General features: G+C 34.7%; 1 protein-coding gene across 2 annotated transcripts in view; it reads right to left on the reverse strand.

The window, feature by feature from the left end:
- COG6 (component of oligomeric golgi complex 6) overlaps positions 1-17,265 on the reverse strand; it is a 77,063-nt gene that overhangs the window by 43,914 nt on the left and 15,884 nt on the right. For both annotated transcript variants that reach the window (XM_032314723.1, XM_032314724.1), the window contains exons 4-8: positions 14,613-14,671; positions 9,196-9,307; positions 8,215-8,297; positions 7,780-7,850; positions 4,176-4,269 (exon numbers count right to left, since the gene is read on the reverse strand). In XM_032314723.1, the coding sequence (XP_032170614.1) occupies positions 4,176-4,269; positions 7,780-7,850; positions 8,215-8,297; positions 9,196-9,307; positions 14,613-14,671 (419 nt within the window). The remainder of the gene's footprint in view (positions 1-4,175; positions 4,270-7,779; positions 7,851-8,214; positions 8,298-9,195; positions 9,308-14,612; positions 14,672-17,265) is intronic.

Genomic DNA, 17,265 nt, shown 5'->3' on the forward strand with positions numbered 1-17,265 from the left:
GCTTTCTTTAACATGCTACTGATTGAACAAAAAAATCCACATTTTTTTCAGGGATGCCTGGGTGGCTCAGTCAGGTAAGTGACTGACTCTTGATTTCAGCACAGGTCATGATCTCAGAGTCATGAGACTGAGCCCTATGTTGGTTCCATGCTCAGCAGGGAGTCTGCGTGAGATTCTCTTGCTCCCTCTGCCCCTTTCCCTGCTCACATGCACACATCTAAAATGTCTCTAGCTAAAACTAAAAATTAAACTCCTCATTTTTAATGTCTATAGCAAATAAGAAAAAATCTGGTCAAATTTAAAATAATTAAACTTTTTAAAAAAATCTTAAAAAATAAAAAATAAAATCCACACTTTTTAAACATAAGAAAGTTGGAAGAGGGAATATTTTTAAATAAAAGGGAAAGTATAGTGAAGTGGTCAATATCTACAAACTTGTAGGAATCTGAACCTTTTTAAGGGCTGTTCAGTAGATCATGTTTTTTTGTGCTTGGCTTCAATTAAAAGGAAACGGCTCTAAATTCTGTGTAGTGACATACTAGCCATATGTCAAAATGAAATGCACTATCCCGCCAAGCTCTAAGCACGCAGTGACCTTGTAAGCACTTTCTATTTTTTAAAACAAATTAGAACCAAAATGCTTTGCTTTTTTTTTCCCCTCGTGCTCTTAAATTTGTATGTTTAGTGTAAAGGATGCATTCCTTTAAATGATCACCAACTCTATGCAATCATTTCTAATCAGATGATCACTTACAGTATAAAATTCACAACTTTTAACTTCTCAAATACATAAAACTCATTCTCAAAACCCACAATAAACAGAAGCAATGTAAATTCTGTTTCTAGGTCTATTTACTATGACTGACCACAAGCTGTGTTAGAAACCGGTGAATTCACTGGTATTTTAAATGGGGGTAGGGGTGAATTATCAAGCCTGACAAACACTGGACTCTGATCTTATAATTATATGAAATAAACATACACCTTAATATGAATGTTAATCTCCCTGCAACAATAGATATAATTCAAAGCAAAACCAGCAAGCACTATAATGAATCTTCAATGACATCCATATATGTGAAACACTTTTTCCCAGAGAAAGAATACTTTGACTGAAAAGAGATTATTTCCCAACAAAGGTCAAAAATTCAAAATGAGCTTTACGAAGGTGAGTATTACAATTATATAAATATTCTAAAATGTCTCTAGCTAAAACTAAAAATTAAACTCCTCATTTTTAATGTCTATAGCAAATAAGAAAAAATCTGGTCAAAAAGCAAATTAAAATATGAAAAATATTGGTCAAAACCAAATTAACGAATAGTGTAAAAGCCTCCAAGAAATGTAACGAAAACATAAAGAATGAAGAAATCAGCAAATTACTACATTCTTTAATACTTTATATTCTGAAGGTGGACCAAAGGAAGGAAGATATCAATCTACTTATAATAAATTTATTTATTTATAAAAGATATTTCTTTTTTTTCTTCTTTTGAAAATTTTTTAAAAAATTTATTCACATGTGGGGGGTGGAAGGTTGGGGCAACCAGGTGGTGGGTATTAAAGAGGGCACGGATTGCATGGAGCACTGGGTGTGGTGCAAAAACAATGAACACTGTTATGCTGAAAAAAATAAATAAATTTAAAAAAATTAAAAAAAAATTATTCACTTGAGAGAGAGAACATGGGCAGCGGGGAGAGGCAGAGTGAGAGGAAGAAGCAGAATCCCTAATGAGTTAGGAGCCTGAGGTGGGCTCAATCCCAGGACCCAGGGATCCAGGACCCAGAGATCATGACCTGACCTGAGCTGAAGGCAGCCACTTAACCATCTGAGCCACCCAGGTGTCCCTATGAAGTTGTTTCTATACTTGATTTATTAAAAATTAATAATTCATTAGCACTTCACAGTTATATACTGCCTAATAAAAACTGGGTGGAAACTCCTCTCAAGGACTTCAATAATTACCATTTTGCTTGCACAGGATACCTACCCTTTTGAGAAAGACTAAGGTCAGTGAAGCTTTTACACATTACTTAAATCAAGTTCATATAGTGCCATCTGGTGGTTAACATGATACATTGTTAAATTTTTCCTAAATTTAAAGAAACTACCACTTTGGAGATAAATGATTACTTAATGAAAGGCCAATTTTCTTTTTTAACATTCATCTTATGAGAATCAATTGGTCTTAAAAATCCTCCTCCTTTGCAAGTTAACTTTCAAATGCCTCTTACAATCTTCCCAACTGCACCACTGCCTTCCCTATTCCCTGGCATGTGTCCCTTCAATAATAAATCTTTTTTGCCTTGTCTTTCAAGCTTTTCTATTCCATGTCTTTCAAGCTTTTCCTGGCGGTCATAACAGACTTTAAATATCCCTCTGTGGTTGACAACATTCCAGTTTATCTCCTTCCAAAATAAAAATAATAGCTAATATTTAGTGGTGAGCAAAGCATTATGCTAAACACCTGATGTGAACAATTTAATATTCACAAAGATCCTGTAAGATAGGCACTATTTTTATCCTCATTTAAGGAAACTGGGGTTTATGAAAGTAGAGGGGCTTGCCAAAAAATCTAATTCAGAGCTTACCTTCTAAACTATTATGCAATATTGCTCCTTTCCAAGTGTTTATTGAGAATCAAAATTTAGGAAAAATATATTTATATGGTAGGAGTCAGCTGACCAAAACACACAAAGGTATTTTTTTAAACAAAGACTAACCCTGTGAACAAATATGAATCTGTGGACAATGTAACACTTGACTAAAATCAAAACCAAATTTCAAAACCAAATATTTTCAGCACTAAAAGACTCTCATAATTAAACACCAATACCTGAAAGTAAAAAGGCTGGGAAAGAAATTCCAAGGTAGATAAAATCTGCTGAGCTGGTGAGCCATGGTGAACAAGGTTTATCACATATCCATGCACCACGTTCAGGGCTATCACGATGCAGCCCTTGCTGCCAATCCAGCAGCCAATGTAAGCTTTTATAATCAATTTCACAGAAATACATGTTGTTTCACAATCCACATCTCTGCACCTGCTATTCCCTCAACTTGGGATGTTCTCAATTCCCTTCTCTTCCTGACAAATGCCTATTCAACCTTGAGAACTCACGTGAAACCTATTTCCCAGAGAAAACCTTCCCTAATGTTCATTCCTTTCCCCTAGCACAGAACACTTGAGCCACACAGCACCAGACACAGGGACTCTAAAATAGCAATCACTGTAGTCATTAAATGGATGTGTTTGTACCTGCTCCCATAAAATAAAGCAAGTTGAGGGCAGAGTTTAATTGATGTTATGTCTCTAGCACACAGAACTGTGCTTAACATAGAGTAAGTACTCAGTAAGTACTCATGGAATGTTATTATTTTACACAGCTGTCCCAGCATTTGTGTTCTGAAAACTTATAGGCTAAGCAATGTTCCAATCAGAAAGAATAATGGGGAGATACTCTAAAACTATTACAAGCCTCTGAAAGACATGACTTGGAGCAAGAATGAACTGAATGCCTATGTGGAGTCCCCTAGTTTTCTGTTTCCAGTATTGTAACTCCCCAATTGATCTCCCTATTTCCATACTACTGCAGAAATTAAAAATAAAAATTTACTTCTATTTTATATAAAGAATAAAATTAAAATATAGAATAAAAATGTGAATAATTAATAATGCATGGAGTTCTTATACAAATCACCATCATACATCTCTTGGCCAGCATAAATTACTGAATCAAACACCTGAACTCCTTCTTTTCTTGAATCTTATTAATGGAATCCTGATTTTAAATTTTCTTTTTTTCATTTCTGGGAAATTATCTCTCTCAGTCCCCTATCTGACCTCCTTCTCTCTAGGGAAGAGTTGATAAAGGAGTTTTAGTTTCATGCAATTCTAAGGTAGTAATGAGCTGACAGACTGAGGAAAAGCCCCTTAACCTCTACATAAATAAAGGGTAGTCTAGATATAGGGACATCCTGCTTTTCCCCTCCATATGGCATTCTATAATACACAATGAGCAAATAAGCTGATGCTCCAATGATACACATATGAAAATATCACTGTAAATTATATTACTCAAACTAATGTATATAAATTTAATACTGAAAGCTAGCATAACTTATCAAAGAAAAAACAGATTTATTTTTTTAAAATTAGGAAAAAGTCACCAACTTATATAAGACAGGTCTATCCTGCAGGGCTTCCATAGCCTTAGTTAATACTGGAGATATGTCACATGATTCTTGGGTCAATGTTCTGCATTCACCTGAAAAACAGTTAACATATAATTATAGCCCTTGTTAAATTAAAATTAGGTTGTACACCTAGAGTCTAAAGTCTTAACAAATATTACAAGAAAAAATGCTCAGAAGAACTTAGAGAATATGCCGATCAAAAACTATTTTATGCTGTCAACGACACTAAAAATGTAAGCTTAAGTATTTGTGTAACTTTCTATGACCACACATGCTATCCAGTGCACCCCAAACCTCTATTTTATTATTATTTAGAGACTACAGTTCCAAAGAAACCAATCAATGAACAAATATTCACTGAGTAACTGCTACACACATGGCAATGTTCAAGGGGGAAGAGGCAGAATATAAAAAATATATTACCAATCCCTTCCCTTGGGAGCAAATTTAAGCAGTTTGCTAAAAATGTTCATATAAATAATATATGGTAATAAGATAGTAATTTCAAAATAGTTTAGATCCTAAACTTTTAAAAATCTCTACACCAATATCTTCTTTACTATTCCAATTTTATCCATGAAATGCTAACTAAATGTCTACTATGTTCAAAAAACTCAGAACTTGTTCAGAAATTCCCAAATATCTGGTATATGTGGACCTCATATTAGCATTATATTTTCTAGCAAGCACTGAGAATGCATGTTTTAGAAATGAAAAAAATGAAATCTTTTTTTTTTTTTTTAAGAAGACTGTTGACTATATTCCCTATGCTGTACCTTTCACCTGCATGACTTATTTTATAACTGGAAGTTTGTATCTCTTAATCCCCTACACCTAGTTTGCCCACCCCTCCCCCACCATCATCTACCTCTCCTCTGGCAACAGCCAGTTTGTTCTCTGTATTTAAGAGTCTGTTTGTTTGTTTGTTTGTTTTTAGATTCCCATATAAATGAAATCATATAATTTTTGTCTTTCTCTTTCTAACTTACTTCACTTAGCATAATAATTCCCTCTAGGTCTATCAGTGTTTCAAAAATGGTAACTTCCAGTTGCTTTTATGGCTGAGTAATAGCTGATTGTATCTATATACACCACATCTTCTTTATCCATTCAGTTGACCTTGAGTTGGTTCCATATCTTGGCTATTGTAAATAATACTGCAATAAACATAAGGGTGTATATATCTTCTTGAATTAGTTTTCATTTTCTTTGGGTAAGTATCTAGTAGTAGAATCACTGGATTATATGATATTTGCTTATAATTTTCTGAGGAACCTCCATACTGTTTTCCACAATGGTTGCACCAACTTACATTCCCATGCATACTGTTACGAGGGCTTCTTTTCCTCCACATCCTTACCAACATCTGCTATTTCTTGTCTTTATGATATTAGTCATTCTGAGTGGTGTGATGATAGCTCACTGTGATTTTGATTTGCATTTCTCTCATGATTAGTGATGTTGAGTATCTTTTCATGTGCTTGTTGGTCATCTATAGGTTTTCTTTAGAAAAATGTCTCTTTAGTTCCTCTGTCCACTTTTTAGTCAAATTGTTTTTCTGGTGTTGAGTTGCATGAATTCTTCATATATTTTGGATATCAATCCCTTATCAGATATATCATTTGAAAATATCTTATCCTATTCAGCAGGCTATCTTTTGTTTTATTGATGGTTTCCTTTGCAGGAATTAGGTATCTTAAGATGACTCCAAAGTCCTTAGGAGTCAGAAGGCCATAGTTTAGAACCACTATGTTAGGTATTGTGGAAGCACAAAAAAATGTGAGGTAATGTCCTTGTCTTTGAGAAAGTAGAAATCTAACTGGAGAGGCTAACATATAAATGTATTAAAAGTTAAGTAGTAATGTACCGAATGTCAAATATTTCCAACAATTAGTGTTTAGAGATGCAAAAAGTCACTGTGATTTAATGTAGTCATGGAGAGTTCCAGAAAGATGCAGAACCCAAGTTCAGCTTTGAATACTGAAGTAGGAATTGAATTGAAAGACAGAAAGCCAGACAACATTCCAAATAGGAGCAAACAGTGCAAACAAGAGAGGCAGAAAAAGAAATGGGTTTTGGACATAAAGAGTAAAATGATCAAGCAGATAATTAAATTTTCCATCTAATACAGATATTATTAGTTTACTGCTTGTATGCCTAACTCCTTCCAACAGTCAGTTGGTAACACCTATTAAAATGTCAGATAACTTCTATCATATCCTCCTTTTTTTAAAGATTTTATTTATTTGACAGAGAGAGATCACAAGCAGGCAGAGAGGCAGGCAGAGAGAGAGGAGGAAGAGGCTCCCCGCCGAGCAGAGAGCCTGATGCGGGGCTCGATCCCAGGACCCCGGGATCACAACCTGAGCCGAAAGCAGAGGCTTTAACCCACTGAGCCACTCAGGCGCCCCTATCCTATCCTTCTGTCTTAACTGTCTTCTTGGTTGAGACAGGCAATTTTGTGAACAGATTACTGAAACATTTTAAAACAAAACTAAAATAAATAAACCACTTGTGGCAGCAAAATAATGGCCCTCCAAGGATCACTAATTCCTGGAACATGTGAATATGTTATAGTACATAGCAAAAGGGACTTTACAGACAAAATTAAGGTAACGGTCTTAAAATAGGGACATGTTCCTGGATTATTCAAGAAAATCCAATGACACAAGTCTTAAAAGTAGAAGAGGCTGGCAAAAGAGTCAATCAGAGATATGATATGGACGAAGAGGCAGGAGAGATTCAAAGTGAGTGACTCAATCCATTATTGCTGACTCTAAAGACAGAGGAAGAGGCCATAAGCCAAAGAATGTTGGAAGCCTCTAGAAGTGGGAAAAGCTATGAGTGACAGCCAGCAAGAAACTCACACCTCAGTCTGCCCTACAGACTCAAGTTATTAAATTATGCCAACAAACTCAATAAGCAAGGAAACAGATTCTTCATAGAGCCTCCAGAAATGAATGCAGCCCTACCAACACTATTAGTGTAGTGACACCCTGTCTGATTTCTGACCTACAGAACCATAAGATAACAAATTTGTGTTGTTTGAGGTCATTAAGTCTGCGGTGATTTGCTACAGCAGCAAGAGAAAAATCAATTCACCATGTATAAAACAGTTACTTAAATAATAAAAAATGCCTAATCAACTCTAAGATAAAGTAGGGCAGAAATATTGACTTTATTTTTTCATTCTATTCCTTAATCATACATAGAGCTTCAATGATAGAAGATGCTCATGAGGGGCATCTGGGTGGCTCAGTAGGTTAAAGCCTCTGCCTTCGGCTCGGGTCACGATCCCAGGGTCCTGGGATCAAGCCATGCATCGGGCTCTCTGCTCAGTGGGGTACCTGCTTCCCTTCTCTCTCTCTGCCTGCCTCTCTGCCTACTTGTGATCTCTGTCAAATAAATAAATAAAAATCTTAAAATAAAAAAAAAAAAAGATGCTCATGATAAACAGTATGTTCAAAAGTAAAGTTCATTTTTCTTTTCAAAAAAAGATCAAAATATGGCATTAAAGGTCAGGTAAAATAACCAAACTGAAAATATTCATGAATCTAGATTGTATGAAAGAAATCACTTACTTTGAGCCCACCGATAAAGCCTTTCATAAGCTGTTTCTTGAAGCAAGGCCATCTGTTCCATAATTTCTAAACTAAGGAAATTAAAGATTTATTTTAAAGTTCTAGACAATAGCCACACCAAAAAATTGGTTTTGTTTAATTACAGAGTGATCTGGTTATAGCATTAACATTTTATCCTTTATGGAATGATTTTGCAATAATTTTTTTATGACTAAATAAATGCTGTCAAACTTTAATACTATCACTTAGATAAGCAAGTGTTGTTTTGCTCTGTAAGTATCAGGGTATAACCAACTCCCTCCTTATCCAAAGACACATAAAGATTAAAATCCTATTCACACAATGTCATATTTCAAAAAGAACCTAGGACACTTTAAAAATTTTACAAATATAAGATTAGTAACGCAATTATGAATTGAAAAGGTTACTGCTCACCCTGCCGTTTGCTGGTTTGTACGCAAGAGAACTTTGACATCGTTATGAATCCGTTTTACTCTTCCCAATGCCTTGAAAAAATCCTTTAAAAGTAAGAATGCAACTTTAAAATGTCCATATTTCCAGGTGAAATTACATTACTCTAAATTGAAATATCACTACAAGGGGAAAAAAAATCCTTACAGTTACTCTAAAGAAACCTTCCTGTAACTGACCTCGACTTTCTCTAAATTTTTATACAAAGTGTAACATATTTATTTAAATTTTAAAACATACATTAATTCAACGCCTGCTAGCACAAAGTAGTATGCTAGTTGCTGGGAACACAAAATTTATAAAAACAAAAATCCCTGCCCTCAAGAAATACATAGTCTAGTGAGAGAGAATACAAACCTAAAGATTACTATATAAAGAAAAACATGCTATGTATTATACACCTTAACCTTAGCTTTATCACTGAAGATGATGTTTTATGTATCTTTACATACCTGTTCTTGCCCCCTAATCCCAGAGTAGAATGTAAAGTTGGAGGCATAGAGGCCGCTCATAAATATACAGGAACTGACTGATTGTGAACTCCAAGATTTTTTTTTTGTTTAGAAAAAGTTAACATAGATAACCAAAGCCTTTTTTTTTTAATTTTAAATCAACAGATCCAGGATACAGAATTTAGAAAAGAAGCAATTAATAACACTGAAAATGGTTGAAAAAGGACTTAGAGATGAGGAGTAGGTTTTCTTTATAAACTTGATACTCTTTGATTTCTTAAAAAAAAAAAAAAAGAAGCTTAGATAATGCTTTGAATAAACAACAAACAAAAAAGCCAGATTAAGGTAATTTAAAATGCATCTTAGTTTCTACTCTTAAAAAATATTTTTAAATCAAACTTTTAAGATGATAAAATAAAGCCTTAAAAAAAGTGATTTCTCTATAAATCAATATCTGCTATGCTTTAAATCACTGTAACAGAGAGCAAGATACCTCAGTAATAGGTCCTTCTCGAGTACCCCGGAGGAGACCCATTTCATCAGAAGTCAGCTGGAACTTGGATAAGAAGGCATCTGCAACTTGCGCTCTTATTTCTAATCTTTGACTATAATTTTAAAAAAGCAATAAAAAAAAAATCAAGCATGCTATGAATTTGCATCACCTAAAACAAGTTACATCTCTGACATAACTTCTTAAAACAAGTTGAAAGATTCTCAATGTCTTTGAAAGCCTCATTTCTGCCTCAAACATTAGAAGCTCAGTAGGCATGTAGGTAATAAAATTAGCTGAACTTCTTCTACCTCAGATACCTGAAGACAATAAAAGGAATTAATCATTACGCAAAAGAGAAGAAATAAGTTCACAAATGATCCTTGCACAGCAAATTCTCAGTCACTCACATGTACTTGAATTATTCATCTTGTAATAAACAAGGTTATCCTACAGAAGAGAAATAGACCAATCTGCAACTGATTTTCTTCTTAGTGAAAAGTCCTTTGCTTCTGAGGTTCGCACATGAAGTGCTGTGTAGCAACCAAAAAGTCAGGTCTGTTATTTTTTAACTTTAGGTTAGAAACAGAAGCTAAGAACTCATTTACCAATTCTTCATAAATTCATAAAAGCACTTCACTTTTGTCTTCCCTTTTTCTGCATGTTAAAAAGCCTTTTAAATTACATTATCTGGAGGCAACCTGTCTAGACTAGGTGGATAATTAAGAAAAGGCATGCTCTCATCTGGAATCTTGTCTGCAAGGACCTGAAGGACTGAGCCGAGTCACCATCTAAAAGCAAGTTGAGAGTACAAACTACCTGAATGAATTTCAACATTCCTGGCTTCTCTATCTTAGATTTAAAGATTAATAAAATTGTCTTTCACTAGCAGTATTCACAAGTCAGAAATATTCCACAATTTAATAATATTCAAATGACAGTGAATAAAATAAACATGAATGTTTTATGTTTAGAGAGTATAATGCATCTGCCATCTTAGTTTTGTTAGTATGGTCGGGTTGTGAGGTATTAAATTCACTCAAATGCTCTGAAATAGTACAGCAAGTTAGAAAGTAAAAGTCCTCTAGGTGGCAGTAACATTCTGTTTATCTCAAATAATAATGTAAATCACCCAATGAAATCTACATTAGATAAATGGCCTATGTCCTTAATCATCTTATTATGGATATCAAAAAGTTATCTCAATAGGTTTTGTTTTACACTCTTAAAGCTCCAATCATTATCATACAGGATTAAGGTAATTACAAGAATTCATAAAATTCCTGGAGATTATACAGATCAATCATTTTGCCTAAAAGCTTTTTGATGCTTCTTTTGGATGTATGTTTTGGGTCAATTTATCAGACACAAAGGAAATAAATTTCTTTAGTTTATAATTTACTTTTTTTTAAATCAAAGCTAGTATTACCCATCTTGATATTACTTCTTAATCATTAAATTTCACTGCAAATAATATTGTTGACTATTCTTAGAAAAAAAACAAAAAAAAAAAAACCATGAAATAAAGATTTTGAACCAGAGCCTGATCTGTATCAACAAAACATTGGTCCAAAAATATGTTGAACAATGGCCATACTGCTAAAACAAGGGTTTGGTATCTCAAGATGAGAACTTTTTTTAAAGTAGTGATGAAATAAATTCTAATATATTTTTTAAATCATATTTCTCTTTAGTTATCATATATATATTCTTCCCAGTAAGACTGCACAATCATTCTGACAGAAAGTTACTGTAAGATAACCCAATCATTTGGTTTGGCAGCTTCTGTGCAATCTAATAACATTAATGTAGGGCTCTGTAAGAGCCCTAAGTCAGGGTCTGGTGTGACAAAAGATACATATGATACAGACTTCTCTCTCATATCATAACTGAAATACAGTATATTTTGGAGAGTTTTTAATATCTAAATAAAATCATATGAAATCAATGTTCATATAAAGCATATTAATGGCTATTATAAATTAGAACTTCTTTGATGTGTTCATGTAATCACTGCATATTATATATAATATATAAATAAAAATGGCAAATACATACTGTGAAATAACATGCAGCAGATAAATATGATAAAAATCTGTATGTATTAACATAAAATGATCCACAAGACATTTTACAGATACAAAAAGCAGGTCCCCAAAAATATATAAACAAACTTTTTTTTTTTAAGATTTTACTTATTTATTTGTCAGAGAGAGAGAGAGACTGAGCACAGGCAGACAGAGTGGCAGGCAGAGGCAGAGGGAGAAGCAGGCTCCCTGCCGAGCAAGGAGCCTGATGTGGGACTCGATCCCAGGACGCTGGGATCATGCCACGAGCAAAAGGCAGCTGCTTAACCAACTAAGCCACCCAGGCATCCCTATAAACAAACTTTTAAAAAATACATATAATACACCCATAAATGAATTTTCAGAACATGTATTCATATACTAAGTATTTAAAATAAACTGTCTAATTAATCCTTATAATGATTTTTTCAAGCATTCCCAAAACATGATTTATGAATCTTATGGTGCTTCCTTTTTTTCCCTGAAAATATGCCTCTGCCATCTTTTAACTCCACCTTTTAACACCCCTAATTTCAAAATAATAAGAAAAAGAATTTAAAATTGGGCAAAACATATAAAAGAAAACAAAAAAGATTAGGAAATATAAGTGGCATGACAAAATGAAAAAAATACTGATTCATCAACATTCAATAAAACGTAAATTAGAATTATGATGTTATTGTTCATCTATAAAATTGGCAAAATTTTTAATGACAATACCTAGTACTGACAAAGGAAACATTCTCATAGATTGCTGATAGAAGTGTAAATTGGTATAACCTTTTTAGAGAGGAATTTAGGTAATATACAGGATATTTTAAGAAGTTTCTACCATTTGGGGCTCCTGGGTGGCTCAGCTGATTAAGCATCTGACTCCTGATTTCTGTTCAAGCCATGATCTCAGGGTCCTGGGATTGAGCCCCACAAGATGAGGCTCGGAGCTCCCGGGAAGTCTGCTTGGGATTCTCTCTCTCCCTCTCCCTCTGCCCCTCCTTGTGCATGCTCATAAGCACTCTCTCTCTCAAATAAATACAAAAATCTTTTAAAAAATTAAAAGAAAATAAAAAGTTTCTAACATTTGATTCATGAATTACAATTCTAAGAGTATTTCCCAAGGAAATAATCTGAAATGCCCATAATGATTTAAAAACGTCTGTCAAGTCATTATTTTTAGTAATGGAAATAATATCCAATAATTTAAGAATGCTTAAATATATGTTGGTTCATTCACAAGACGAAATAAAATGTCACCATTAAAATACATGTTTTTTTCTAAATAAAAGACAGAAAAATGAACATAAAATATTACGTGAACAAAGTAAAATGAACTACACACATATATTCATGCTGGGAAGAAATACACCAAAATGTTACTAGTAGTTATGTCTGTGCAGTGAAGTTATAGCTGACTTTAATTTTCTTTCTTTAAATTTTATATATGTAAATGAGAGGAAGAAGAAAAAGGTCTACTCTCTTGCCTGAACAGATATGATTCTGGAATATATTTTTCTATGTATGTTTGTGCAAAACAGTTTTATATTTTTTTACTAACTTCAAAACCTGAATTAGTTTATAACAAATAACAAAATTAAAACAAAATTACAACTATTAAACATTAAAATAGTAAGAAAGGATAAAAAGTAAGTAACAGCTGAGGAAAGCCAATGTAGAGAGAAGATGTGCTGACAGGTTTATCTAATAGCTTTGGAGGAGGATGGAAGGGTAATGTTCCTTGATGGACATCAAGCAGTGTGCTCAGCACCTATGTATATCATTGAATCAGCATGACAACCCTGACACAGCTGCTAGTCCCTTTTTTCAGATGTGAAAACTGAGGCTGAAGGTTAAGAAGTAACTTCTACAAAATCAAAAATCTAATGAACTCTTACCCAAAATTTAGATTAAAATTCAGTTTTTTGTCTTCAAAGCTTACATTCTTTCCACTTTAACAAACTACCCCTCAAAAAGAAACCTATATTCATCAAAGATTATTTTTCTGAGTTCAGAAAGAAATCTAGCTGCTGGGCCTTCACAAGAGACAATAAAATGTATAATGAATAGGGACTTCAATAGTATTAAAAAAAAAAAAAGAAGTATAATTATGTGGATATCACTTCCTGACTATCACTGAAATCCACCTTCTATCAACTAAATATCATAAAGAAATGTTAGTTGCAGTTCTGTGAAGACAATTTTACATGCAGCTTTATTAGAGCATCACCTATCACAATGACTGAACAACTTCTAACCCAGTTGGGAAAATATTCATATCCTTTATGTATCTGTCTCAATAAGAATGTCACATTATCCAAATAAGCCTACAGAATGTCTATTTCTAAAGCTAATCACTTAACAAGGCTTCTTGCTAAAAGAAAAGGTAATATTTAAAAATGGAAAAACAACTCTAGGCCAGCTCCCAGGAATCTGTTATAATTTCTGGTATGTAATTTTCCTAAAATACTTTCCGCAAATGTTCACTTGGCACATCATATCTATAGCTGCTGGGATACTAGAATGTCAGAAATTTTCACTCCCAAAAGCATACTGGCCAAAACACTTCCATCAATTTACTAAAATAATAAACATGAATAATCCTTAGTTTTGAGAATATACAGATAGAAACACAACGTTCTAATGTTGCCTCCTGTAGACATTAATTAGGGTCCCATGTATGCGACAAGCTCCAATATAACGCTTCTTTTTCAGTTTTTATTTTTTATTAACTCAAAAATTATTTATTGAATCTACAACGTATTAGGCACTGGAGACACAAAAAGAGAGTAAGAAATTGTCATCATTCTCAATGAGCCCACAGTTTCATAGGAAAAGAGACAATCGAACCAAAAACTAATTATGAAAGATTGTAATACACACTAAAATACTTGAATCCATATTCTACTCACTTTCATTCACCCATTTATTCAGTGAACAAATATTAACATAGCTATCTGTAGACTACCACAAGAAAAATGTATACAGTGAACTCTTAGTTGTACCAGAGAGGATTAATCATAGCTAAAAAATAAGAGATAATGAGTGTTGAAAAAGATAAAATTACTAAAACTCCAAAATCATCTACATTTTAAAAAGCAATCTTTTTTAATTCCACAGCAAACAATAAACAACACACTGTCACCTCCAAGAATGAACAATCTCTCAAACCCCAACATAAGTTTGATAATCCTAAATTATTATTTTATGTTTATTTTCCTCTTGGATAATCGCTCAGAATCTTTCATGTTACATGAATTTTGAATTATTTTTTTATTATTTTAAGTCTGTTTTAGAGTTACCTATAATTTTCTTTCTACTTAATCTCCAAGTTAATGAAGAGGTAGTTAAAGTAAAACTTACCTTTCAGCTTGAAGCTTAGTGGTTTTTACTATTAAATCTTGCGTCTGTTCTTTTGCTGCCTAAAATTACAAATACATCTAAATTCAGTATTTTATAACTTCAATAAATATATCTTTAATATTTTTATACTTCAGAAAACTAATAGTACCACTTACTGAAGTTCAAGCTCACAGCGTGAGAGATCCAGAACTCAGAAGTGTAAAAAAGGCCAAAAAATAATAAAATACAAGTAAATAAAAATTTGAAAGGCCAAGTAATTGACACAGATGTTTCAAGGCTCATATATTACCTTTACTAAGAGGAACCCATGCAGAGCTCTCAATAGACACATAATGCTAAGGCTTACAAGGAAAAAAGGTTATCAGGGCACTAAGGCATTTAACTGTTCATGATGTTTTTAGCAAAGCAGAAGTACTGGAAATGCAGGCTAAGAATGAAAAATGTGACTTCTGTTATGCACATGTGACTTGAGATACCATAAGACCTCTAAATGGAGTTGTAAGGTAAGTCACTAAAATGCTAGTGTGGAACTTAACAGAAATGGCAAGATGGAGATAAGCATTGGAAAGTCAGAACATACAAATTACCCATTATATAGGGTTTAGGGAAGATCAGAGACAACTCTAACTAAAGGTCAAGCTCCTGACCAAGTTTTATATTAAGTAATCTTTCCTCCCCCAAGCCAGAGCTAAAAGGATCAGGAATGAAAACCTGATGAAGGAGGAGTCAAGATGGCGGAGAAGTAGCAGGCTGAGACTGCTTCAGCTAGCCGGAGATCAGCTAGATAGATAGCTTATCTAAAGATTGCAAACACCTGAAAATCCATCGACAGATCGAAGAGAAGAAGAACAGCAATTCTGGAAACAGAAAAACAACCACTTTCTGAAAGGTAGGACCGGCGGAGAAGTGAATCCAAAGCGACGGGAAGATAGACCCCGGGGGGAGGGGCCGGCTCCCGGCAAGCGGCGGAGCAACCGCGCACAAAATCAGGACATTTAAAAGTCTGTTCCGCTGAGGGACATCGCTCCAGAGGCTAAACCGGGGCGAAGCCCAAGCGGGGTCAGCGTGGCCTCAGGTCCCGCAGGGTCACAGAAGGATCAGGGGTGTCTGAGTGTCGCAGACCTTGCGGGTATTGGAACGGGAAAGCCGGCTACAGAGACACAGCCGACAGTAAGCTCACAGCTCGGTGTTACCTTGAACTGGTCGCAGGCTCGGTGAGCTCGGAGCGTGGCCGGAGGTCAGGCAGACGGGAGTAACTGGGCGCTGTTCTCTGAGGGCGCACTGAGGAGTGCGGCCCTGGGCTCTCGGCTTCTCCGGGCCGGAGACAAGGAGGCCGCCATTTGTATTCCCGTCCTCCGGAACTCTACGGAAAGCGCTCAGGGAACAAAAGCTCCTGAAAGCAAACCCGAGCGGATTACTCACTCCGGCCCGGGTAAGGGCGGTGTCATTCCGCCTGGGGCAGAGACACTTGAGAATCACTACAACAGGCCCCTCCCCCAGAAGATCAACAAGAAATCCAGCCGAGACCAAGTTCACCTACCAAGGAGTGCGGTTTCAATACCAAGGAGAGCAGCAGAATTCCAGAGGAGGAGAAAGCCAAGCAAGGAACTCATGGCTTTTTCCCTGTGATTTTTTTTTAGTCTTGCAGTTAATTTAATTTTTTTCTTTTTCATTTTTTGTTTTTTTTTTTTCCTCGCCTTCGGGTAAAATTTTTTTTTTTTTAACTGTTACCTTTTTCTTTTCTAACGATTTTTTACTAGTTTATCTAATATATATATTTTTTCATTTTTACATTTTTCTTAGGTGTTTTCCTTTTTTTTTTTTAATTCTTTTCTTTTCTTTTTTTTTTTTTTTCTTTTTTCTTTTTTTTTCTTTCTTCCTTTTTGAACCTCTTTTTATCCCCTTTCTCCCCCCTCACGATTTTGGATCTCTTCTAATTTGGTTAAAGCATTTTTTCCTGGGGTTGTTGCCACCCTTTTAGTATTTCACTTGCCCCTTCATATACTCTTATCTGGACAAAATGACAAGACGGAAAAATTCAACACAAAAAAAAGAACAAGAGGCAGTACCGAAGGCTAGGGACCTAATCAATACAGACATTGGTAATATGTCAGATCTAGAGTTCAGAATGACAATTCTCAAGGTTCTAGCCGGGCTCGAAAAAGGCATGGAAGATATTAGAGAAACCCTCTCGAGAGATATAAAAGCCCTTTCTGGAGAAATAAAAGAACTAAAATCTAACCAAGTTGAAATCAAAAAAGCTATTAATGAGGTGCAATCAAAAATGGAGGCTCTCACTGCTAGGATAAATGAGGCAGAAGAAAGAATTAGTGATATAGAAGACCAAATGACAGAGAATAAAGAAGCTGAGCAAAAGAGGGACAAACAGCTACGGGACCACGAGGGGAGAATTCGAGAGATAAGTGACACCATAAGACGAAACAACATTAGAATAATTGGGATTCCAGAAGAAGAAGAAAGAGAGAGGGGAGCAGAAGGTATACTGGAGAGAATTATTGGGGAGAATTTCCCCAATATGGCAAAGGGAATGAGCATCAAAATTCAGGAGGTTCAGAGAACGCCCCTCAAAATAAATAAGAATAGGCCCACACCCCGTCACCTAATAGTAAAATTTACAAGTCTCAGTGACAAA

The sequence above is a fragment of the Mustela erminea genome, chromosome 15 (assembly GCF_009829155.1).
Source record: "Mustela erminea isolate mMusErm1 chromosome 15, mMusErm1.Pri, whole genome shotgun sequence".
Lineage (NCBI taxonomy): Eukaryota > Metazoa > Chordata > Mammalia > Carnivora > Mustelidae > Mustela > Mustela erminea.